The 27,093-nt window shown below is 37.5% G+C and overlaps 1 protein-coding gene across 1 annotated transcript; it reads right to left on the reverse strand.

Annotated features, from left to right (window-relative positions):
* Positions 1-276: 276 nt before the first annotated feature.
* Positions 277-26,854, reverse strand: STEAP2 (STEAP2 metalloreductase). Its single transcript, XM_060020579.1, has 6 exons — positions 26,699-26,854; positions 15,195-15,319; positions 14,430-14,954; positions 11,438-11,965; positions 8,395-8,559; positions 277-6,425 (listed from the first exon to the last, which is right to left on the reverse strand). The coding sequence occupies exons 3-6, from the start codon at positions 14,919-14,921 to the stop codon at positions 6,138-6,140; spliced, it is 1,473 nt and encodes a 490-aa protein (XP_059876562.1). The 5' UTR covers positions 14,922-14,954; positions 15,195-15,319; positions 26,699-26,854; the 3' UTR covers positions 277-6,137.
* Positions 26,855-27,093: the final 239 nt, after the last annotated feature.

The raw sequence follows: 27,093 nt of genomic DNA on the forward strand, positions 1-27,093 counted from the left end.
TAAAACAAAAGATACTTAATAAATGCTAGTGAAATGAAATACTTTTAAGAATACCATCTCATTAGATGGATGTTTTTCTAAATGTCTACTTTGGCAAAAACAAACAAAATTCCCCCCAAACCCAAAACTGTTACATGCAATTGCTTTCTGGATGCTTCTGAAAAGAAACAGTCAGAAAAGTATTAGATGGCTTCCACCAAATATTGGAATTATTATTCAGTAAGAAACAAAAATCCATTTGTATATAACATTTCAAAAAAGAAGTTAAATCACATTAAACAGTACTTTTTTATTTAGATGTTTATAAGGCAGATCTATGAGAATGATATAAAAACATGGCATAAAATTTGATAACGATATTTTACAGATTACAGAGTTTTAGCAAATATCTATTACATAGTTATAAAGAAGACAGTATTTTCCAAGCAGATATAAAATACCTAATGAAAGGTCAAGGCAGGAAAATGAGTATAATTAATTAACAATGGAAAATCAATTCTAATGTGAATTGCACATTATCCTTTAAAAACTTTTAAAGGTAAGAATTATTGCAATCTAGTTGATTCAAACAGTGTTAAACGGCATCGTGATAAAGAACTGAAGGCTGGAATGGATTAGTTTTGATTTCATAAAAAGAAACCCAAATTTACAATGGCTTAAATACAGGAAATGGCAGTTGAAGTAGTGAAGTAGTCAATATCTTTTTAGTTTCTAACATGTCGTCCTTAGGCCTTGGTCTACTTGGATATTTGCAAGGGCTCCTGTTATATCACAGTTTGGCGGGAAGATGGAGGAATAAGATAAAGGAACACATGCTGCTTTTCTTTGAAGAGACTTCCAAGAAGTCACTCATTTGTACCCCTACATATCGCTGGCCAACACTCAGTCACACAGGAACACCTAATGGCAAGGGCAGTTGAGGAATGTAATGGGCAACAGCTTTTAAAGTAGGGTAACTAGACATTGAGAGACAACTTCCAGTCCCCATTCAGGCTGGATATCTGTAAAGCTATGAAAGACCTTTAGAGAAAATCCTAAGAGAATCTTCCTTGGAGGTGGCAATTTGGAAATCATAAAGAAAGAACCTGCACTGGTAATTTAATTTAGCCCATCTAGCCATTAGGAGAATCCAAATAGTCTGCCCTAATTTTGGATGACTGTATGTTGTTAATCCAATGATTTGGAAAGTTAAAAAAATCTGAGTACAGTAGTCTGCACCCCCCTTATCCACAGGGGATATGTTTCAAGACCCCCCAGTGGATGCCTGAAACCAGAGATAGTACCAAACCCTATATATACATACATATGTTTTTTCCTATACATACATATCTGTGACAAAGTTTAATTTATAAATTAGGCACAGTAAGAGACTAACAACAACTAATAATAAAATAGAAAAATTATAACAATATACTGTAGTAAAAGTTATGTGAATGTGGTCTCGCTCTCTCTCAAAATATCTTATTGTACAGATTTAATGCCTTTTCCATCTTAATTAAGCACTTGTCACACACTGTGGCTGTAACTTTTGCAGCATGAGGTCCAATGCAAAACTAGCTTGAATTTCTTTTTCCTTCTTCATAATTTCATGGATAGAAGAATCTTTCTTACCATAAATCTTAGCAACCTCAGCATACAATTTTTTTTTTCTTAGTAAGTCAAAAACTTTCACCTTTTCATTTAGAGGAAGCACTTTACAGCTTCTCTTTGGCATATCTGAATTGCTAGCCTCACTACTCTTGTACTTTGCGACCATTATTAGGTAAAATAAGGGTTACAAGCACTGTGATACCACAACAGTCGATCTGATAACCAAGACTGCTACTAAGTGACTAAGGGAAAGGATACCCTGAACAGAGGGATAATTCACCTCCCGGGTGGGTGGGATGGAGCAGGAACGCCCGAGATTTTACCAAGCTACTCAGAATGGCACACAATTTAAAAGTTATTCATTGTTTATTTTTGGAATTTTCCATTTAATATTTTCAGACCATGGCTAATTGTGAGTAACTGAAATCACAGAAAATGAAACTATGGTAAGGGGGGGACTACTGTGTGTACATGTGTTAAGCTGAACTAAATGTTTTTTGGTATCATATAGACAGAATCTCTGAATATTAGCACTTTATAGTTTTCTTGCACTTAAAAAAAACTGAAGAACCTATTCATCCCTATAAAATTCACTGTTCAAAGGTATGAACAAATTGTGTTTCCACTAAAATTATTACAGTGTCATTTAGAGCAATTAAATATACTCATTTAGAGCAATTACATATACTGAAGATGTATCAGAATTTGCTTTACTGACTTATGAACAGCTGAGGGTGGAGCAGCTCATTTTCATGACAACACATCACAAATATAAATCTTAACACTAGACACAGGTTATTATACTATGTGTGCTTTAAGTCATGAATTTACAAAATAATTTCAACATGACATTTTAGGCTGTTTAAATACTTATTTCAAAACAGAGATTTTATAGACTGACACAGTTTCAGTGTTCATAATACTCCTAAAGAAATATTTATAAGTTACATTGATGGTACTTTATTTAAAACATCACATAAGAATCTTTAACTTTCACAAATGAAACTTTTTTGGAGGGGAAACCTCTCTGTAGAGAATTCATTATGAAATAGTTTAATGGCAAAAGGCAATTAAAAAGAATTAAGACTTTTACATGTTACATAAGAGATAAACAATAAAAAAATTGGATATGATATATTCTTAAAAGCCCTTTTACACAAATAATTTTCATAATTTGACTGTAAGGATTAATATACATTGAGTTACTATTATCAAATTAATTTTAAAAGTAAAATTCCTTAATCAACCCAAGATTATGCTAATTTTAAGAAATTAATCAGGTAGTTTAACACTGGAGCTCATTAACCAATCCCATATGTAGCACAAAATATTCCTCTCTGATAAATACCTATAAATATAATTTATTCATACTTTAAAATATTTTAAAATTTAAATAAAAATCTCTGCATGTAGACAGTCTAGGCTAATTTCCATATATGCTTTGAAAAATATATGCTAGCATGAATATATTCTTATTTAAACATGATTTAAAATATTCTTAATAGAGGAGACATGGAATCTGCACACAAAAGCTAGGTAGCATGATTCAGTCAATGATTAATTTCCTCTTAGGAAAAAAATTACTTAATTATTTTGCATAGAATTAAAACTAGGTATATTTTCTACATTCTTATAATTTTCTCAGGGGCGCTTCTCAAAATACAGTTAAGGAAACAAAAAAATCCCACTACTTTAAAGTTCCCACTACTTTCTCACATCTAGCAAGAGCAGAATTCAGTCCTACTTCTGAGGCCAGAGTAATGATTTTTAAAGAATGATTATGAGAAATAATGATTAAGAAAAATAATCAGGTAGGAAATAGTAAAATAAAGCAATTAAAAGTCATTTAAGTAAAGCAGTTAAAAGTCAATATTTTTTTGCATTTTTAGAAAAGCTTTTGAACACTTAGAATTATAATGAATATATTATATTTATTCTAAAACTTCAAAACTATTTCCTCTTTGTAGTACTGAAAAGGAGATATCACCATTTCAAACAACTGTTACATCTTATATACATTTTCATAAACTTTGTTTTTTCGTATTTTCAAAGGCCCCACTTATCTGTAATAGTGATAATTTTATTTATCTTATTGGCTAATTAATATATACATGCAACAATATACTTCAGTAGTCATCTAACTTTTAAAAATATTTCATTGTATTTTCACGTTAACTGGTGCAAGTATGGGCTTAAGGGAATGGAACTATAGGAACAAGAAAATATTAAAAATATGCTCTTAATTTCACTAGTCCACTATATAGTTTATAGGTGTTTAAGTTATCACCCAACTGAATCCCTACTGAGAACTAACAAGTAAATGATTATCAAGAGGGAAAGAATATAATTACAATAAAGAAAAAAGAAAAGCTCAAGTAAAAAGTGCAAGCTACTAAAATTCAGCAAGAGGACATCAGAGAATCATGAGTAGTTTACGAAACTGACATGATGCAGTACTAGGGAAAGAGCCATTGGTGGGAAAGGTAGCCTCCACTAAGTAAAAGTCCATTTATCTTTGGCAGCTGGATTCAGTAGAACCTTACTGGGTAAGTTTAAAAATGTTATAATTTCAGGAAGAGGAATACATATAATTGTATCTGTCTGCAACTTTCTATTTTAATAAGGAAAGAGCAAACGGAAAAAAAACATAGGGCTTTCTAACCAAAGTATGAACAAAATGCAATTTTAATGTGGAATGTCAGCACTGAAAACTTTCATGAATAATCTGTATGATTCTATGTCTCTAGAGTACATTTATAATTAACTGCTCATCTAAATATCCTTCATGCTTGCAAACTGCTCCCTAATTAGTGTCTGAGCAGGCAGGAGGACTTCTCAAGAAGAGAAAAAGAGATGACCAACTCTACAGGGACTTTTTAAGATTCTGTAGGACCTCAGCCATTCATTAAAACTGCTGTGGTCCTATCTGCTGTAGTCCCTCACTGCACAGGGAGGCCTATGGACTGCCATGGATCTCCCGGGTCCTGTCCCAGGCAAGATCCTCTCCTAGGGTAAGTGTGGATTATCCCACAGGCAATGATAAATTTATGATTTTACTATTTTCATATATCTTTTGACACCCACAACGCACTGTAAAGAATGTCAGTGCCTTTATATCGAAGAGGAAGCATCTAGATTGGTATGCATGGGGATGGGGCAGGGGCCATACAGCCTAGCGGCTAAAACTGTAGCCTCTGAAATATGACTGCCTGGACTTGAATGCTGGCTCTGCCACTCACTAACTGCATGACCTTGGGCAACTTTTCTATGCTCCAGTATCCTTATATGTAAAATGAGGAAAATAACTACCTCTGTCATGGGGTTGTTGTAAGTACTGAATGGGAAAATACAAGTAAAGTGCTTAGAACAGTGCCTGGCAGGTTATAATCCATCCATGAATGTCAGTAAAATCCTGTACCATTTGGAGTATGACTGGCTAAGGTGCAACAGCATAGATCAGCTGACAACTCCTTGTGTGTAAACATAACACTTTCCCTCTAACTAGAAACAATTATAAGATTCCCAAGATTGGTACTAGGTGAGAAAGACCAGTTTTGGAGGCCAGATGTTACTGTCTTCTCCCTGATCAGTATATTAATATGCAAATAAAACTGCTCTGTAACAAGATAAAGAATAAAATCTTTCATGAAGTACACATTATCAGTATATAGTTCATGTCTCCAATGCATTTTAAACATAATTTCAAGTTCAGTTTGTCTCTTTAATTTGTGTTTGTTTATAAATCACATTGGTTCATACAATTGATTACATTCTTCAAACCCGATCTTATGAAAGAAATATAGGGATTTTAACCATGCACCCTTTCCTAGATACTAATGTAATGTGTCCTTTCTTAAAAATAATGCATGGTTATGCATTTCTATTTCTTAAGCTAGATAATAATTAAAACCTTACTGAAGCTTCAGAAAAGAAATATATCTATTGAATTATATTAAAATTTAAAGTTCTGGGCTTCTCTGGTGGCGCAGTGGTTGAGAGTCTGCTTGCCAACGTAGGGGACACGGGTTCGTGCCCCGGTCCGGGAAGATCCCACATGCCGCGGAGCGGCTGGGCCCGTGAGCCATGGCTGCTGAGCCTGCGCATCCGGAGCCTGTGCTCCGCAATGGGAGAGGCCACAACAGTGAGAGGCCCGCGTACCACAAAAAAAAACAAAAAAAACCTTAAAGTTCTGCTGGTGTGCAAAGTTTTTTAACATTATGTTGTATCTATATTATTAACTACAAATATTTCTGCCTGATTATGGAATAAAGTTTGTTAAAATAACAACAGCCTTACGATTGTACAAAACAAAACAAAACATACCTACATTTCAACAATAAGTTGACTATAAAAACTCATATTGGCAAAATGTGACATTAGTGAAAACAAATTTGAAGAAAATTCTACCACTAATTCAGCTGAGATTTCACTGAAGAGGTATCAGCCCATAGCAGTTTGACAGTGCACTTGCAACTGAAGATAAAGGAAGTCATAAAAATAATGGCATGAGGAGAACTTTATATGGCATCAGGAAGCACCATTTATCATCACATTACTGTAACCCTCTCTGGTGAGAGATGAGGAACTGCTCCTCCAATACCTTCTTCTAGAAATTGGCTCTTTTCCCAGCCTTTTTTAATTCTCTTTAGCTTTCGGCTTATACATGGAAGGAGTAAAATGATCTTACCCAGAATTACAATGGAGGGCAAAACAAGAGCAAGAACAAAGTTTGGTGGTGTATAAAATCTGTAGTACTCTTCTTCAAAAGCTCGTTTCCATCCATAAATTAAAACATGGAAAGTACTTATGAGCAGAGCAACATAGCCAAGTGTAGACTTGAGATAGGGGAGGAAGAAAAAGAAACAGAATAAGAAGCAAATTATTCAAACTCATAAATTAACCCATCCAGATATACCAAGTTTATATTTTGATAACACTATTTTATCTTAAATTACTGAGTTATTCTTTGTTCTCTACTGCATTAAACAATTTTAGTATTTTCATATATTTCTTATACATTTATATGCACTTTTTTTACACAAATAAGGCTGTATTGCATATAGCCTAATATTCTGATTATTTATCACATCCAGAACCTTTGCCTCATGTCATTAAATATGAAAACATGACTTTAACGCTGTATGATATTCTATTGAATGGATGTGCTATAATTTACCTCACCATCCCTTTTTGTTGATCATTTACTCTGTTTCCTACTTTCCTCAACTATAATGTCACTTTAAGCCCTTTTCTATATTTTGGTTTATTTCCTTAGAATTGATTTCTAATAGTGGGATAACTGGTCAAAACATCTGGGTTTTCCTTAAGGATACTGATAAAAACTGGAAAACTCCTTTATAAAAGTTATCCACATTTCTACCAGTTGTGTATTTTTTTTAAATGTGTGTATGTGTGTATATAATACATGTATACATACATATATACACACGTATATAATAAAATTAAATGCTGCAGAGCATTCTCATAAGTATACACACACATACATACTAGTTGAAGATAAATATGAAAAATCTTACAGTATTAATATGTAACATAAAAAGCATTTCAAATGGCTTTATCAACCATATTATATACGATTATTAAGAGCACTTTGTTAAACAGTTCACAGGTTAAAATCAAAAAGTTCAGCATTTTGGGTTCCCTACGTTATGTTTAATTGCTTATTTAAGAAATGGTCTATGTTACATAAAATGTAGTACTACATCGGCATAATAATGTAACTTCTAACTTCACTGGGGAAGGATCAACTCTCTCGCAGAAAACTGTTCTGCTTGCAAGTACTCATCTAAATTTATAATGGTACTTTGCACCCGTCTAGCACCTTTTATCAGTGGGCCTTCTATTTCTTTTCAGGTGTGATTAAACTAGCAGTTGGGAAAATATTCACATTTTATTTCCCTCAAAAAGGAAAAATGAACTTAGACGAGGGATATGCCCTTAATTTGAATGAGATTTTTAGATCACTTAAAAAAAAACTCAAGCGAAGAGGCAAAAAACAAAACTAAAAACAAACAAAATTTAGCGTACCACCAAATGACACCCATCCGCATATTGTGTTATAAACCATTTGGATACAACCAATACTGATTTTATGGTAATTTAGGTAGGGTCTCAGTTTGAGTTATATATTTTTAAAGTATGCAAATGTATTAAATAGCTATTACTGGAGAAAGTGAATTTTAACTTGTCAAAGAACACAATGTTATCTTGCAACCCCTTTGTAGACACTCATATACATATGTATACAACTTATGTACCAAATACATATACTAACAAGAATGATAAGGCTGGTTGCTTGCCATAATCCATTAACTACCACTTGTGTTTGTATGTGTATACACATTTCCTTTAAAATATTCAAACTGAGCTTCTCTCCACTTGAATTACGATGAATGAGACTTTTCTAGACAGATCAAGATGACTCAAAATATAAAGTAAGTCTTCATTCATTTGCCCAATAATAAATTGACTTTGGTATTAAACTTGATCTAAGCTCATTACTCCCCCACTTTTTTTTTTTTTTTTCTTTTTCAAATAACCTTTATCTGTAACATAGTAGGCAGTACTATCAAAGCTTTCCAGTAAAGTCCTGTACTGGTCTTTCACTTACTAAACCAGAATGGTCCTAAGCTGGCCTCTAGCGACACACATTCCACGAGCTAGGTGCATGAACAGCAGTCCCAGGGGCACTCTTTTATTAGCAGCATATTTAAAATCCAACTGTACTTAACTGGAATTAAAACTCTATGCCACCCAGTCCCTCACCAAACAAACTCCACATACCTGAATGAAACTGAATTCCCTCCAGTTTAAAGCATTGCTCACTGAAGGGATGGAGGTGACCGCCAGGAGGGAAAGTAAGCCAAGGCTCATTATACCAAAGGAAATATACATTTCAACTCTCCAAACTTCTTCCTCGTTCCAAGAGTTTTCAATATTTGCATGAACCTAACAAGAAAGCAAACGTGAATTTCCTTTGTTTGGTAGAATATTAACTGATTCAGCACAGAGTTCACTCTTGGCCTAACAATATGTCATATATTGACATAGAACATTTGAGTTGCACTAATTCAATTTAACAAACTGTTATGGAGAACCTATTACTGGATGGTATTGTTCCAGGTGTGAGGGAAAGAGAAGGGAAAGTTAAACAAAAAGAGGGCTAAGATTCTCTCCTTCCTCACCCACATGTGAGAAGGGTGGGTAAATCTGTCACCACATTTGTAATACATCATGGTGACAGGGACTCTGGAGTCCCAAGACCGTGAAATACTGAGTGGTTGGTTCCAGAGGGACATAAAAGAAGTACTGGCAGTTAGACTTAGTTTTCTGGTGCTTTATAAGTTAGTTTAAACTCGGTTGAATATTTTGGGTACACTCTGGCCTTAGTTCAATTTAGAATCCAGGCAGGGAATTTCTAAACTATGTCTGTGCCTTCCTTTCTTACCTGAAGATTATTTATATGTTGATTTACCTCTTCTTACCTTCTTTTCCCCAGGAAGTTGAGATTTCCCTGACGATAAAGCCCTAAGGAGGGCAAATACTTACCCACTTGAATGGCCTCATTAATATACTTTCCAACTGTCCAGTTGCCTCATTCAGTACTTTCCCTTACATTGATAATGCACATATAATCAAGCCAGAGTTTAACTCTGAATATGTTGTATTCTGCATAGGGGCTACTTTTAGAATTGTCTATTTACATGCAAACAATATAATTAGAGTATAAATCAAGGCTTGGATTCCTTGGGTTAAAGCTTCAGTTTAAGTAATCTATTCATGGAAAACATTCTAACTTAACACCAGCTTAATTTTTGTCCAATTCCAGGTAACCAAACATACTTGAAATGGAAAAAAAAAAAGAGAGAGTGAAAAGCTATTTTTTAGCCATTAGTTCCCTGAAGCAATCATACCAACACCCTGAAAAGAGCCACAGAGCTTCTCTGTGGATAAAGGCTCTTATTATCTCATTTGGTGTCTATACAATACAGAATAACAGCATACTCCAGTATACCTGGAGATTACAACCTGAATCTATCTACAAGCCCTCCCAATTCATCCCTTTGTTCCATGAGTATGTTTTTTGAGTGTCTACGATGTGTCAGGCACAGTTCCAGGCATTAGGCATATATCAGTGAACGAAACAAAGATCCCTCCTCTTGTGAACTTACATTATGATGAGAGAAGGCAGAGAACAGTAAATAAACAAAGAACACAAAGTGTCTTAGAAGGTGGTAAATACTATTGAACAAAGAGAAAGAAGAGCAGGTAAAGTAAGAGGGGCTGAGAGTACCAGGGTTGAGTCAGAAGCAGGTGGTAGAATGTAAATTGGTGTCCAAACGAAGGCCTCGCTGAGGAGGTAAGAACTTGATGGAAGAAATTTTCACATATTGAGGTATAGAGAAGTCATTCTGGCTTATACACGATTTGGCTTGAAATTTATGCTAATCAGAACAGCCTGTCTTACGGCCTGTCAAACATACATTGTATATCAGCTTTACCATTAAAGAGAAGAATGTTGCTCATCATCAAGTTATACAAAGGGTTCAGTCACAACCCACTGTCAGTTGACAGCGGGCCCTGAGGGGAATTCAGGAGGAAAAAAAACAGGATGAGGCTTTCTGTGCTTTGAAATATTGGCCCCTAGGTCGTTAAGGTGCATATCTTAGGAAGAATTTCAATGACCCCAGATTCTTGCATCTTCCCATATATAGAAAAGCACTAAAATCATTAACTTGAGATATCTGTTCTTTGTGATTAGCAGTAATTCTTTATCAAAGATGTATGTTTGACTACACTTATTTCCTAGCCAAAAAATTCATATACACACTGGCTCCTTCCCTGCCTCTTCAGAATAGTCCCCTCAGAGCTACTGAGAGGTTGTCTTCAGTTGGGCGCAAATAAAACTCTCTTCTATTCTTATTATTGATTGTTTATTGATTATTTGTGTCAACAAACTGAAGACATGAAGGAGGTGAGGAAGCTGGTGGAGTAGATATCAAAGCCTTAATATTCATTTAAGTGGTTATTTTTAGAGAGAATGGCTTAAAGAACATCAATCTAGTAATTTTTTTCAAATTATTTTAGGTTTTATTGTTGAAACAAGTGTAAGTACTGGATGCTACATACTTGGACCATGATGCCTTGGTTTCTTAAAAAATGCAAAAGCTCTTACACATGTGTTTAGTACACACACGGTCCTCTGCTTTCACTGAGAAATGCTACATCAAAGAGCTTCAGTGAAACCCCTTACATTTGCTGAATGGAAATTGAGGAAAATCATAGTCTATTCCATCATCAAGCCCCTTCTATGAAGCTCTCCCAGAGATTTTCTTGAAGAGCTAAGTGCTAGAAAAGGCTCCCCTGAGGAAGCAGTATCTTTCCTGCTTTATGATAACAAAAACCTTGTGTCTCCTGATCTTGACTTCCTATTCTGTTTTATATTTTCACTAGTTCTAATTTTATTGTGTATGTTTACTGAGAACTGCCTTATTATTTCACGGAACATAGACAATTATAAAATAATTAACTGATGCTGAAAGTAATCACTGCAATTGTAACATTAAAAAAAGAAAACAAAACCCAGCTCTTTCTGCAAAGAAAGGGATAGTAGCAGCTTTTATTCTAAATGATTCTGAATTAGCCGCATAATTCTTGTGCAGAAACATTGTTTAAAGAACAATTCTTTCTCTTCCCTAAATATACCAAAATGTCTATTACAAGATATGTAAAGTTTTATTTTACACTGTTTTAAATCTCACGTTTTACAAATTCTAATTATCACGCATTTTACTAGCATCAGTTAAATATCAAGCACATCCCATACCTGCTGATAAGCCATGTTGAGAAACAAGTATCTTTCTGACCTTCTCATTGGTAAGCAGAGGCTGTAGGCAACATGGACTGAAGCGAAGAAAAAGCTTAGTAATCCTAGCTGTTTTCTACACTGTAACCAGGTCTCCAACCAAGGTGGAAATCTCCTATACTTGGTGCCATAATAAAGCTGATAGGCAGCTGCCAGGAGACCTGCCAGGTACACCAGGGACAGCAAAGTGATGGCAACTATGGGCAAGGTTTTATTCACAATTTCAATAGGAATCTTGTAAAAGTCACTCTGCTGGTTTCTAATATATGGATAAATCACATCTCTGACAAAAGAATAAAGAAAGAAAAACGTGGCCAGGCTTATGGCTACCACCACTGGCCCTCTCCAGAGAGTAAATAGTCGCAGGGGTACATTTTCAATCTCCCTGGCTGATGATAATGATCCCAAGTCAACGGGAATGAAATTCAACTGACGGGCAAGTTCAATAACCTGTTGTCGCGCTTGAATATTGTTGCTGCATATATAAACCTATGGAAAAAACAGAAGACTCATCATTACTATTATTGCTTATAAAAATGGTAACAATCACACGTTCCATTTAATCCACAGAGCATCACTTATGATGACCCTGCGTGATGCAAAAAAATTAAGGAGATAAAGCATTTATTAATTTATTAATCTACTTATAGGTTAAAATAGTATCATAAAAACAACAAAGTCCTTGCTACCATCAATGACATGAAAAGAAAATGCAGAAAAATCTAGCTTGACCCTGGGAATAGAAGTCCTCAGGGGAAGGGAGGCGGGAGGAGAGAAAGGTTTCTGGATCACCAGGTTCTGAGCAGACAAGGTAAGGTCTTCCCTCCAACAGTCTAGGTGGAGTTTGAGCTGCAGGCCATGCCCCTCCCCTGTCCAGCTCTCTCACTCCTGCAGGGAACCCGGTGGGGCTGGCTCTCCAGGCTTTGGTGGACAGTACTTAGTTCTAGGACTGTAGTGATTCTGCTGAGTAGAGTGATTTCAAGCATTGCCCTTTATGGCTATTCAGCAAGGGAAAAGATAAGCATGGATTCTGAATGGTTGAATTTGTAATTAAAACCTCTAAATGATACCATGATGCTATACTATTTATAAAATTTAACTTTTGGCTTAGAAACCAATTCACCAAAACCATGGATAATCTCAGGTATATTATTATTTCATTGGTCAGGATTATGAAATTCTTTCATCTTTAAATGAGGATAATTTAAAGTGGGGAAAGAATAGCATTAATAGGCTTAGTTAACTTAAACAGTAAAGTAACTGCCATTTTCTAAGAGCTGTTGCCTCTATAGGAACTCTAAGATGGGATTGTGATCAGTACGGGTGAGGGTGGGCTTTCAAACTACCAAAACCTCTTAGATATTGTAATGTAGTTGAGAATTCACAAATATTTGCTGAACACCAAGTTCACAAGTTCCTGGCTGGAGTGAGCCAGGATTAGAGTTAGAAAAATTTTTCTATAAAATCTCTGAGCTATGTTCAGGGAAAACAAATTCCTAAATGTATCCCTGAGGATGTTTATATAAAGGCTCTGAAACAGACCACACTGAAATGCTTGCCTACTAAACCTAGTTACATAATGGTGAGAATGTAGAGCTCTTAGGATTTTTAATTTTATCTAACGTTAACCATATAAATGACAAAGTCTATACTATTATACAAATGTTCATGAACTTCTAAAATGGAGCAGGGAAGGTGGAGAAATATATACCAAAGAAGTAAGGAAAAGCATTCTCAAATTTATTACAAGTGTGACAATGGTGGATTAAACTGTTTTTACTTCACTGGGAAAAAAACTACAAATTATAAAATTTTATAATAAACCTAAAAGAATAAATCAAACATTCATAAAGCCACAAGGACTACAAAATACAAATGAAACTCTTTCTGTAGCTCACATTGAACTTAATCTCTTGTTCTACAATTTCTTTTGTTGAATAATTAAAATTATCACAAATACGGGCAAAGGATTAAATTCAGGTTTATCTCTAATTTGCTAGATTTGTATCCATTGCCAAGCCTTGGTTGATATGCAAAAGAAAAAAAGGATTCAGAAATACTCTCTAGGAAAGTAAGAAAGTATACATTCTTCCAAATTAAACACTTGAAAATGAATGGTTATCATGACTCTGATATGCAGCATATAGTGATGTAATACTTGAATTTATTTTCTAAGACATCTAATCAACTGTCTTTATGGACAAAAATAAAAGTATTTTATCATCATGCTTCATTATAATGCATAACCACACTTTTGAAAGATTTTTAAGGTGCACTATTTTATGTGTTTACTTATAAAAGCTCCCATTCCACAAAAGCATTGATGGAGCTCCCCATCTGCTTTATTCTCAAACTGAACTAAACAGAACTCATAGATTAAAGGAGAACCTGAGAAATCCAATCTGCTTCTACCTTCCCCAGGCAGATTGAAATCTACCCTTAAAATAAAACAAACTGGACTATTTAAAATTCTATGAATAATCTACATAAAATAAAAGGTACTTCTAAAGCATTCTTCTTCAGGATCATACTACATAGCATTTCGCTCAGAGATGGGATACTGTTTACCAAATAGCTTCAAGGAAGGAAGAAGGGAGGATGGAAGGATGGGTGGGAGGGAGAGAGGGAAAGAAAAAAGACATGATTGAGATTGTTTTAATATTTGAGGAAGCAAGGAGATGGCCCATTATTCAACTGCCAACCTTGCCTTTTTCTTGAATTAGCTGATTATGATAGGAATGTTTCAGTTATTTTCTCAGCTTTTCACATCATTTTGGGAATAGAAATGTGCCCTTACAAGGTCAGGACACAAATCTTCAGGAGCTCATACATAGTTTTCAAAATGATAATCACTGGAGAGTGTCAAAATTCAGTTTTTAAATATATGATATTTGTTTTAACTATTTCAGTACAAAATACCATCTAACTAAGAATAAAAGTTAAAAATACATACTTGTCGGCTGGCATCCTTTGGTCCTAACTGAAGTGCCCAAGCTGAGATAACATTAAATCCTTTCACAATCAAGGAGTCCGGGAATAATGAAGCCAAATATTCTGCATTGGATTCTGGGTATTGGTTTATCCTCATGTTATTGCTCACATCAATCAGGATTTTACCCACAAGCAGATGTCTCAGGTCCCACAGGGAGGTGTAATGTTCTCTATGTATAGCAACAAATATTATATTTGTTTTTATTAGAGCATCTTCATGGTGAGTAACATCTACTACATGAGGAAAAAATTCAGAAGCAAACTTAGGATTTCTGCTTCCTATGACCACATGATAGCCACATCTAATAAGTCGAATGGTCAGGGATTTAGCAAAATCCCCACTTCCAATTACACCTACAGTGACCTTCCTTGCATCTTTGATACCATTTATGCCATTAGGCAAAAACGTTTCGCTAAGGCTCTTGGGGCTTCCCATCATAGAGATCGATTCCATGATACGGACTCTTCTGAGATCACCAGGGATATCCTAGGGGAGAGAAAATAAAATGCTCATCAATTACCTATTAGCAAACATGAATACACTTCTAGATGTTATAACAACATCCCTTGTTTCTAGAGGTAAAATAGTTTGGCAAGCTATATAACCTCGAACACTGCAAGACACAATTTGTAAGCTAAAAATGGATCTCGAAATAGGAAAATGACCTGTCACAAAGTTGATGCGCTAAAGTGGAGCTTCTCAAATTTTAATGCGTACTTAAATTACCTGAGAATCGTGTTATAATGCAGATTCTGATTCAGTAGGTCTGGAGTGAGGCCCAAGATTCTGCATTTCTAATAAGGTGATGCCAATGTTGCTGGTCTACGGGCCCCTCTTTGAACAGCAAGGCTCTAGAGTGCAAAAGGAAAGAGACTGAAGTTTTCAGCAAGGGAGAACTTTTTAAAAAACACAGTTCTAACAAGTGTGATTATCCAATTGCTCAGCAGACCAGAGGCAGCAAGTCAGAAATGCCACTAAAGGTAGAGAAGGACTATGACAGTTCATCATAGCTCACAAGACAACAGAAAACAGAAAAACAATAATAAAAACCAAGAACTTATTTATAACCCCAAACTGTCTACAGTCATTTGTGATGGGGTCTACCTCAGTAGCTAGTGAGGGACTTTATTACTAAATGAGAGTAAGCTAAATCAGCTACTAAAGAATGAAACCTTGCACTTAAATAATATTTTCAGAAAAGTAGGCATCAAAATACAACAAAGAATTAATTAAATACAATAGACTTCTATCATTCACCCTATGTCCTATTAACTTATCATAGAGAAAGATAGCTTCCCTGTGTAAAGGGGGTTAATAATGTGTTGATGGTCTTAAAGTACACAGTACTTTTGAAATCTTTTTCTTCCCGTTTTTTTTTTTTTTTCCATTCGTTACATACAACATGATGCAGTTATTTTTGCTGGAAAAATCTGTCAAATTGTTTTCTGAGTGACTAACACCTTATAGGCTCATATTTGTTGTAACTTGCTCGAGCACACCAATCAGATCACCATGAATCAGTGTCACTGTTGGGTCTGGATAAAAAATACTCTTCCATTTTATCCGCAATGCACCATTTCCTTTATGCTAACAGCAGGTGTGGATCACTTCAGAGAACTTAATGGATTTTACAGGAACAGGTGGAATGTTTTAAAAAACACTTTTTTGGGTTTTTACTAAATGAAATTTGAAATTACTGGAGCAAGGAAAATCCAACTTTTTACCCTAGAACTGGAGCATGTTCAATGACTCCAAATACATCAGTAAATTAATCTTTAAAAAGATAATAATAATATTACCTAATACTCATATAGCATACACTATGTGCCAGCTCTGTGCTTTACAAATTAACTGAGTGAATCCTCACAACTACCCGATGAGATAGGTACTAATACTGTCATGCCCATTTTGCAGATGAGGAAACTGACACATGCAAAAGATAATTTGTACAAGGTCACAAGAGAGAAACTAGAGGAACCAGGATTAGAACCCAGGCAGTCTAGCTAAGGTATGTGTCATCTGGGTGCATGTAAGGAATTTAAGGAAGATATGGGGGTGGGGGCAAGGTGGAAGAGTGATGGTTGTGTTCATATTAGTGTATTCTCCTTCTCTGGTGATGTCGTTGCTCCTTAGCATTACCTACTCATCTTAATGTCTAACTTGGATCTTGGGAAAGGAGAAAACTCACTATTTTTTAATCTATTACATGTTTCATTTCATACTTTTCAAGATATAAGGGGTGATAATTATTTCTTGTCCCTTGGAGTGACCCCATACACCCTGAAAGGCAGGCGGGGGTCAGAGGCACCAGGTTAGTACAAAACTGTCAACATCTTGGAGATATTGTTGGCCACTTGGAGAATCAGGAGCAGTTAAAGGAATCAGAAGTAATTAAATCAATGCTCATTTCATTAAACAATTCAAGGTGAACTGACCAACCTACCCCTAGTCGTATACATTATCTAAGGGTAAAAAGAGTTAACTAGACTCACACACCAGAAACCAAGTTTCCTATATCCCAGTCCCAAGTTCTTCTGAGTAGAGACTGTAGCATCTCCCCATACGTAAGAATTTCAAAATCTTTAAATATAAGAATCATGATGATCAAGACCTTTTCAAATGAAAAACAAAAACAAAACAGTATCACTTACCTGCTTATTTTACAAAGCAAGTTCAAACCCCTTCTGCACATCAGAATGTGAATAGGTTAAAATACATTAGGGCCTAATAATGTCATCTCTGGGTACCTCATTATACCCTGTATTTTATACATATTAATAAGTGACTCTGTCCTAACATGTCTGGGCCTTATTCACATTGTATTTCTAATGGCAAGTTCTAACTGAACCCTTTAATAGTATGACTGTGCCTACAAATAGAAGTTGGCCTAAAAAATGAGACTCTTTTCATCAAAGTGTTAAGGAATGTAAAAGCATTCATGAGAGGAAAAAACAAAAGCCAACCTTTAACGATCGGAGAGGTGGATTATTTGTGTATTGCTGAAAGCATATAATAATATCATGTGCTTGTGTGCTATTTCATAGTTCACAATATTTTCACATATATTACCTTACTTAATTCTCAGATGGCTGTGAAGTACATATTATGCCCATCTTAAAGATGAGGAAACAGAGGCTTAGAGAACCTTAGCAATTTATCAAAGACAGTACAGTTGGTAGTTTCAAATATGAGTCTTTTGACCTCTGCTCATTCTAATATTGCAGTGCCAACATTGTATGGGGAATCTTAAAACTGTCTAGATCACCAAATGTCACCCATTAACTTTATTCTCCAAAAGAAATACTAACTCTAAATAGTTCAAGCTTAGGATAGTTTTAGGTAAATCCAAAGCTATAAGGTTAGGAATTCTAGCTACCAATCAATCAATCAAATCAATCAATCAACAATAAATCCAATTTTTAGATCAAAACCAACCAAAGACCTGAATTTATTAATACTACAAAACAAAACATGATTGGTTGATGGGTATCTCTTGGAGAACCCCCAGATAGCAACTCATTTTCTTTTGGGGGCTCTGCAAACACTGTGAAGGTGTGTACTGCTTCAAGAGGGAAAGGAAAAAGAGCCGAGAAGTATGTCCGTATCCTGTGGAAGCCATCTGTACACAGACTTAAAAGCAATGCATCTCCACAAACTATGGGGGCTGAGACACTGGAGCAAAACCTCATCAATCACTTCACAATTTGCTAAGCCATCATTTTGGATCACTTGATTAACAGCTGAGTTGAAGTTTACAATCATGATATCCATAAAAAATGGGGTTATAAGAAGTGAATTATGTCAATAGCTGACAAAGGTTTACCTATTTACAAAATAAGAGTAATCAGCACCTTACATTGTACATTTCCACTGACAAGGAGTGATGCAACTATAATCTAAAGGCAGATCTACTCTGCTGTGATCCAGCATGAATTTATCCAGGCCACTGTGTGCTTTGCACATAAGAGATAAAGAAGAGATGAATGGTGCGTACACTTAAGGAGTTTACGTTCCAGTTAGGAAGAGACAGTATGTACTTGGAATAAAAAGCAGAAAAAAAATCCTCATATCAGCATATAATTAAGAACTAGACTGTATGATCAGAGCATAGTTATTCTAGAAAATCAGGGAGAGAAAAATATCACATGGTGTTCCCTTACCTCAAGTCATTCTATATATTTATGAATTGTACTTGGGAAATAATCTCTAAATTACACAGAATGTCTTCAAACCAGGTTCATGACAGTACACTACAGGCTCATTCTAGCTTAAAACCATAAGGATCCAAAATTAAATTTGGCTTTCTGTGACCTTACTTTAAAAGTGCTAGGGCACTGGTTCCCAAATGTGAAGCTATCACTGGTCGACAGCAATTAAAAAGTATATGGATACAATAGGGAGTTTTTCATAAAATTATTCAATTTAACAAATTGTCCTTTACTCTGAGAGTATCTCTTAACTACTGGTCAAAATGTCCTTTTTTCATAAAAGGATAGTGATAACAGCTGTTTGAGTTGGCAGTCCTATATAGATCCTCTCCCTCTCCTTTTTATTTTACTGGTCTGACATTAGGAAACTCTCTATGTAAAGTATACCTTAAGCCTGTTGGAGAGAAAACATTTCTGGGGAGGGGAGAAAAGCACCTTGGAACAAACTCCCTGATGCTAGAGATGTCTGCTTAATCCTCACATGAAATATCAAATATCCCAATCCAATTTTCTGTGACTAAATTGTGATTCTTACCATCATGATCTTTGGGTTGCAAAAAGATATTCCCTACATTCTCAGCATTTAAATAAACATATAAAACCCATCTGTTTATAACAATAAAGTATTTCTTTGAGGGAAGAGGTGGGGTTTTTTTTTAGGTTTTTATTTTTTGGAAGAAATTCTTAAGTCCTTTAGACAATGCCAGAAGCAAAGCTGCAATTCTGCTTGAAAAATTAGAATGTGATTTCTTAAAGCATGGTCCCTGAACCAGCGGCATCAGAATCACCTGGGAACTTGTTAGAAATGTAAATTCTTAGGACCTACCGGAGACCTCCTAAATCAGAAACCCTGGGAGTGGAGCCCAGCAATCTGCATCATAAAAAGCCCTCAGGTGATTCTGATGCACATTAAAGTTTGAGAATAACTGTCCTAATATAATGCAGTCCAATCACTATTCGCTATTTGAATATTAAAATCCACTTAAGTCATACTATTAAATTCTTCCCCTCAGTTGAAACTTTTGCGTAATCTGTATGCATCCTCATTTAAAAATCATTTTCCAAAAATTACAAAATAGTAATTTTATTAAAACTATGCAGATCTATTCTTTGAAATTCTGTTTATAAATTATGGTAATTACAAATGATTCATTAATATTTCATACTTGGATCTGAGTGTCTTTTTGTGTTAATGTTTTATAGAACCAAAAGATTTTCAGAAAATAGCATTAAAGCGAAAGTTTGACTAACTCCAAGCCTTCCAGACTTTTCAAATAACCAGAATTTTAATGAGATATTCAAAATTACAAGTAACTTCCAAGGTATTTCCTAGGCTTAGTATGTATTCAATATATACGTTTATATGGGTATGATTTTATGATGTTTCTAGGTCCTAAGTCATCAAAACAAAACTTTATATGTTTATCATGTTGCAATTGCTAGGGTAAGAAAGCAGTCTAGTTCATGGTAGGAAGATTTTCAACAAAAAAGCGTTCTGGTTAAATTTAGGTTAGTCTAGAAATTCAATTTTTAAAATGTATTACTCAAGGACTTCAGTTAATAAAAAATTTTAGTATCTTCTTCAATAAATTAAAGCAACAACATCCCAAGACCTCCCCACCAACCCACTTTTCTTGTGTTTAGGCCAGAGAAGAAGCTACACACGTCCTTCCATCCACCTCATAGTATATATAGCCTGCTATGTCAAGCACAGCCATGTCTCCTGTGCATGCCTGGGCTTTCATAGCACTGCAATTTAACATGATCGGGGGGTATGTCTAAAATGAAGCTGGGAGTAGCAGGTCTCATAATGGCTGAAATAATTTCCCCATCTTATAACCTTGTTGCAGATGGTACTCTGAGATAAGGACACCTATATTTATTGGCTAGCAAATACAAGTTTTTCTACATTGCAGTAACTTATTCATAGACAAATAATCTTCTATGATGGGCCTGCTATTCTAGCCTCTACACAAACCCCTTTCCCTAATTTCAATACCATACCATAAACAGTTTACCAATGGCACCAATGCCCACTGGGTGCTATGAACTTTAGGGGTCTCTGATGATTGACATCAATTTAGAAATCAGTCCACAACCAAAGGTCATAATGATACTCACCCATCCATCCCCAACCATTCCCCCATCCAATGTCTCACTGAGCCCTATCCACCAGGCATGCAGCTAGATGTTAACACTCCAATGATACAAAACAGGCAGTGGCTTCCTGGCCATCCAAGCAACATGATTAAATTATGAATATTGAAGCATATATAACAACTAAAAAATAAGTTTTATTGAGGTGAAATATACATATCATGAAATTTACCCATTTTAAATGTATAAATTAATGATTTTCAGTATTTACAGTTATGTAAGCATCTCCACAATCCAATTTTAGAATATTCCCACTAGCAGTAACTGTTATTACTCAAATTTTAAGAAAACCTGCCGAGAGTATACGCCTCTTTAAAAAAAAATCCTACTTCCCACAATGTCCTGAAAGCCCCACTGGCTTTTATACACACAGCAGATTGTGACTTCAATTTTGCTGACTGTGCTGGATGCTATGGGAGTACCAGAAGGTCCCACTCACTGCTTGGGTTAAGTGGAGAGGCAGAGCCTCAGTCTCAGAGCTGCCTCTTCCCACAACAGAGAATGACCTTCTAAAGCAGCAGTTCTCAGCTCCAGCTGCACCCTGGAGTGACCTGAGGAGCTTTACCACATAGTGATACCTAGTCACCACCGCCCCTCCACCCAGATTTTTATTTAATTGGTCTGGAGTTCAGCCTGGGTATCAGGATTTTTTAAGAGATCCTCAGGTGTTTTAATATGCAGCCAAGATCAAAAACAACTCTACTAAAAGAGTTAGGATTCAACCTCATACTTATTTTGGTATTTGGAGATAACAGATGTGGTTTTTTGATCCTCAGTTACACTCCTTTTCACACTGTTGTTTGTAATAATGAAAAATAACCCTAGCAAGAGACTAACAGCTGCCCTTGAATGCTGGAAGCTATAGAATATGCATGCAGCCCTTTCCCCTTTCTCACGCAGGCTCCGAGCTATCTCAGAAGGTCCACTCACTATTTTGCAATATCCTCTCTTCATTTTTTGGAAAGGGCAGTGCCATTCCTTAAAATGTGTCATCCCACCACACAGCATACTTTGTTCCTGTTAGCTCATAACATTCAAAATTCAGAATGTTCCAGTGAGGCTGTCTCTTCTTTCCACTTGACGAGGGGCTCCTCTCCTCAGTTCTCCAGGCATCAGAGGTTCTGCTGACCCGAGCAGACGAGAATTTCCAGGTGGACCGACTATCAAGCTTTAATGTGGGTATGATCATCTAGGGATCTTGCTACAATGCACATTCTAATTCTCCAGGGCCGGGGGGGGGGGGGCTTGAGAGTGTGCAGTTTTCCAAGGCCCCCAGGTGATACCCATGGTCCTAGTTCATGGGCCACATTTGGACTAGCAAGGCGCTAGAGTTTCTGTACCTTTTGTTTTGATCTTATTCACAGGTAATACAGACTAGATAATTGAAAAGACTATGACATTTATAGAAAGTTTTGTTTATGTGGTGTCGAGGAGAAAGAATAGGCCCGGGCTTCTGAAATCACCTTGTTTTCTGAGTCTTAGTTTCCTTTGTTAAATGGAAAACAAAAAAGTTGTACTTGACTCTGCATTCCTTCCCAACACTAAAATTCTTTTGTTTCCAAGAATTATAGCTAGATAATAATGGCAATTGCTAGCTTTTATTTAACACTGTGACACTTCTACTTTATGAGCTCCATCTAACAGTGTGATTTAAGTAGCATAAGGGTTCTTTGAAATTTCAAGGTCACAGTTTTCTTGCGTGGACATTTGACTTGATGTATGCATTTAAATCTTAAAGTATATTATCAAGCTAAGAGAATTCCATTACACTCAGATACATGAAATCCTAAGATTTTCAATTTAGAGGAGTTTCCTTGACATTCCTCTGGCTGAATGGCAGCTGTTGTGCTATATTAATTTTATAAAACAAAACAGAATTTGTTTCACATATAAACATCTAGAGCATTAATTGTTGGATAACAGTAACTCTGAAAGGGCTGTCCTCAGAGATCTTGATGACATTCACAACCTGCTGATTTGGATGTGTTATCAAGAAAATGTAATCCTCCAGGGCCATGAGATGAAGTTAGTGTATTTTTGACTTTGAAAGCCACATCTGAACCTTTCTTCTTCTGTCCTGCAAACCCCAAGCTCCTTTGAAGCCCACGGCACCTCGTAATATCCTCTCCCTATACTCACTGCTGTCATCTACTGACTTCTAGCTTATTCATTATCACTAGTGACTTTGGCCCCCAATACATACAAACTCTTCCTCTCTATCCCAGCAGTTGTCATCCTTGTCTACTACTTCATCATTCAAATGGATGAAGCATTCAACCTCATGGCTTCATTTCCTTCACTTATTCATCTAAGGCAATGAATCTTTGCCTCCACCATACCTCAGATATCTCCAAGCACTATCTCTTAGCCTTCCAATAACCTTAGTCAAATGTTCACACTGATAATTGCAGATGGTAGAAGAAATCTGATCCACTGACTATATTCTCACTCTCCCGGTTTCTTTATCCATCCTAGATTCCACAGTGTATATTTATCATTACTCACTTAAAAAGATCGACTCTTGTTACAGACTAAATGTTTATCATCCCCTATCCCCCAACAGTTCATGTGTTGCAATCCTAACCCCCAATGTAATGGTATTAGGATGTGCAACCTTTGGGAGGGGATTAGGTCACAGGGTGAAACCTTTATCAATGGGATAAAAAGAGAGCCCAGAGAGGTCTGGGCTCTCTTCTGCCATATGAGGACACAGTGAGAAGTTGGCTGTCTATGAACCAGGAAGTAGGCCCCTACCAGACTGAATCTGCCGTTGCTCTGATCTTGGACTTCCCAGCCTCCAGAACTGTGAAAAATAAATGTTTATGGTTTAAGCCACCCAGCCAATGATATTCTGTTATAGCAGCCTGAACAGATTAGGACAACTCTCTTGTTCTCCATCACATCCACTTGGCAAAACTCAAGCCCTGGAAGAACCCAGCTATCCATTTTCACTGTATCTGTAGCCAAGTTGGTGAAGGCTGCTAAAGAAAAATCAGACAACGCAGCTCACCTTCAATTCACAATCATTAACCTCACCTATCAAAGGACAGTCTGTCCACTTCTGTCCTAGAGACCATCCCTTTTCTCCTCCCAAGCAGCTGTGGTTATGATCTCCTCATAGACATCTCAAACTTAACAGTTCAAAACAAAACACTTTTTCTACCCAGAACTGTTTGCATTCATCCAAATTTCCTCCTCTCAGTAAATGATATCATTACTCATCAGTTGCTCAAGCCAGAAATCTGGGAGTGATCCTCCAGTCCTTGTTTTCCCTCACCCTTGACATAAATAAAATCCAACACCAGGGCTTCCCTGGTGGCGCAGTGGTTGAGAGTCCGCCTGCCGATGCAGGGGATGAACGTTCGTGCCCCGGTCCGGGAAGATCCCACATGCTGCAGAGCGGCTGGGCCCTTGAGCCATGGCTGCTGAGCCTGCGCATCCGGAGCCTGTGCTCTGCAACGGGAGAGGCCACAACGGTGAGAAGCCTGCGTACCGCAAAAAAAAAAAAAAAATCCAACACCAACTTCTGTTTTCCAAAATATTTCTTAAATCCCTCTCCAATGACACCAGCTTAATCCAGGTCTCTCTCATCTCTCACCTGAACTCTGCAAACATTTTTTGTGTTAATGGCCTCTCTACTTACTCCTTTGCCTCTTTCCAAACCATTCTCTAGGAAGCAGCTGAGATCACCCTAAATTGTAAATCAGATGATGTCTTTCACCTCCTTAAAAATCAGTGGCTCCCTGTTGCATTTTGAACTGCAGTCACCTTCTTGACCTAAATGAACCTGACCTGAAGACTCTGAATGAACTAGCTAGTCTTAGCACAACTCCTTTTTAAAAATATTTTATTTATTATTTATTTATTTAGGCTGCACCAGGTCTTAGTTGCGGCACAGGAGATCTTCGTTGCAGCATATGGGATCTTTTTAGTTGCGGCTTGCGGACTCTTTAGTTGTGGCGTGCATGCGGGATCTAGTTCCCTGACCAGGGATCAAAGCCGGGCCCCGTGCATTGGGAGCACGGAGTCTTAACCACTGGACCACCAGGAAAGTCCCCCAGCACAACTCTTCAATGTCATCCTGTATGACTGTTATTCCCTATGGTCCAGCCACAGCAACCTTTTCTTGAAGTAGAAAAGACCAATCACTTTCCCATCCTGTGAACACTGCACATCCTATCATGTCTCTTCAATACGATGATTCACTCCAGTTTTGTCCTGTTTTGAGCCCCTGTTAGGTTTCCTTTCTTATGTAACTGTTCTTTACTCATTACTATTTCCCCCACCAGAAAATAAGCTCCTTGAGGGCAGAACCATGTTTGTCTTGTCCATTGTTGCCTCCACAGTGCCTGGCACATAGTATATACATAAGAATGCAATAAATATTCTTTGTTGTCAAATGCATCCAAAAATGTCAGGACCAGAAGAGCTGTAATAGGTCTCTAGATAAGATCCCTCATTTTGCTGATGAAGGCTTGTGGGCCGAAAGCGGGTGATATGTCAATGTCATGGTTAAGTCAATGTCATGGTTACTGGCTGAGCACAGACAGAATAAATGCATCTCCTGATGCCCTGAATGCCCTTTATTGAAACTGCAGTATTAAAATATAATTACGCTCATTCACTTCAAGTCTATTTTCCATGTCACTAGTACAATAAAAAGTGACCTGGATACAGATTTTCATTTCCTTTCTGCACAATTAGCTCAATTCATCATTATTAATACTGTCTCATTCCCTTACCCCTCCACCCCCCCAATGACTGACAAGCTAAGAGAAAGAAACTGCAGCCATTCCAGTTATGTTTCTAAATATGCTGCAAAATCTCTAGGACGGGTGTTTTTCTTCTGTAGACAGCTTTTAAGCTTTGAAACAAGAGAGAGCTGTAGAGTAAAAAAAAAAATTTTTAAAAAATACAGCCTTAAAATAAATAAAGAAAAAAATAAATGGAGGTCAACACGACGAGGAAATAATAAAGGTGAAAAAAGTGTATGGGGTGTGATGGGGTACTGGTTTGGAGAGAACTAAAAAGGTTCCCAGCACCAGGGCTGTTAACAGGACTAGAATCCAATCAAAGTCAAGAGGGTGGCAGTGGGGCAGGAGTTCGAATTCTACTTGCACTTCCACCCACAGCAATGAGTGATAATTAACCATGGCCTGGAATAAGTTTTTCCATCTAAAAAATGTACGGCCTGAGGAGTAAAAACTGACATCAATCCTTCTCCAAGGAGTGGGGAAGATAATAAATGGAAATCTCTCGACAAAAATTCTCTTTATCTCCCTGCTCTATTTTAAGAGCAAGATTTTGGGGGCATAATTTTGAACAAGTTTTGGCTGTGGCTGAATACGGGGTTCTGATAATTTAGGACACTCAAAGAAGAGACCAATTACTTTCTAACACATAATGGCCTAAACACACCACGGTCACATCACTGGGTAATAAACAAAATGACTACTAGAAATACTTAGATTTCGAAAAGAAGCGCTGCCCCATCTTCAATGAAATGCCCCGCATGAACCCAAAGTGGTAAGGAGACTATCAGGGAGGCTAAGGTAACCTGCCCGTCCTCTCCCTTTGGGGTACATCCTACCTGGGACAATGTCTCTCCTGGCCTCCTTTCTCCTGGGCCCAACCAACCTCAGGACTTTCTGGGAGCTCGGGGAAGTAGGGGGCGGGATCCGTGGAAGAGACACGCTTCCCACTCTCCGCCTCTAGGTACCAGGCGATCCAGGACCCCAGCAGCTCAGGCGGACGCCGCAGACGGCGCGGAATCCAGAGGAGGGATGCAGTGCTTGGCGCCGACCGCATCTGGCCCCCCAACTCCGCCCCCGCCACCGCGTCTAGAGCTCCCCCCAGCCCGCTCACCTCCGCGCCCTCCGCGCCGCGTAGGGGCGGGCCTCGCAGCTCTCCGCGAACAGCGCCGACTCTCCAGGGGCCTCTCCGCGCTCTAAGGCCTAGGAACCGCGCCTCCGGCCCGCGGCTGCACACTGGCTGCCGCGGCGGTCACGCTTGGGCAGCTTCCCCGTCTTCCCAAGCTGGATCGCGCAGGACCGGGGAGGGGAGGAGGAGGAGGAGAGAGGGCGGGAGGAAGGGCGGTGCGCGGAACCCGGCCTCGCAGGACGCGCCGCTAGGGGCTGCGCTCAGAGAGGGCGCAGAGCGCGGAGCTGGCCGCGGGACGCCGAGTGTAGGGCCTAGCGGGCGAGGTGGGAGTGCCGAGGAGCCGGGGAGGAGTCGGAGAGCTCGGAGCGGGGGCGGGGCAG

This window comes from Delphinus delphis, chromosome 9, assembly GCF_949987515.2.
Source record: "Delphinus delphis chromosome 9, mDelDel1.2, whole genome shotgun sequence".
In the NCBI taxonomy this organism is placed as follows: Eukaryota; Metazoa; Chordata; class Mammalia; order Artiodactyla; family Delphinidae; genus Delphinus; species Delphinus delphis.

Bases quoted from the DNA above. Each gene is read 5' to 3' on its own strand.
- STEAP2 (XM_060020579.1), bottom strand. From the start codon at position 14,921: ATGGAATCGATCTCTATGATGGGAAGCCCCAAGAGCCTTAGCGAAACG. The intron at 8,560-11,437 runs GTATGGGATGTG...CTTTCTTGTTAG, and splicing joins TCAACATGGCTTATCAGCAG to GTTCATGCAAATATTGAAAA. The intron at 6,426-8,394 runs GTATGTGGAGTT...CCCTATCTCAAG, and splicing joins GGGAATTCAGTTTCATTCAG to TCTACACTTGGCTATGTTGC.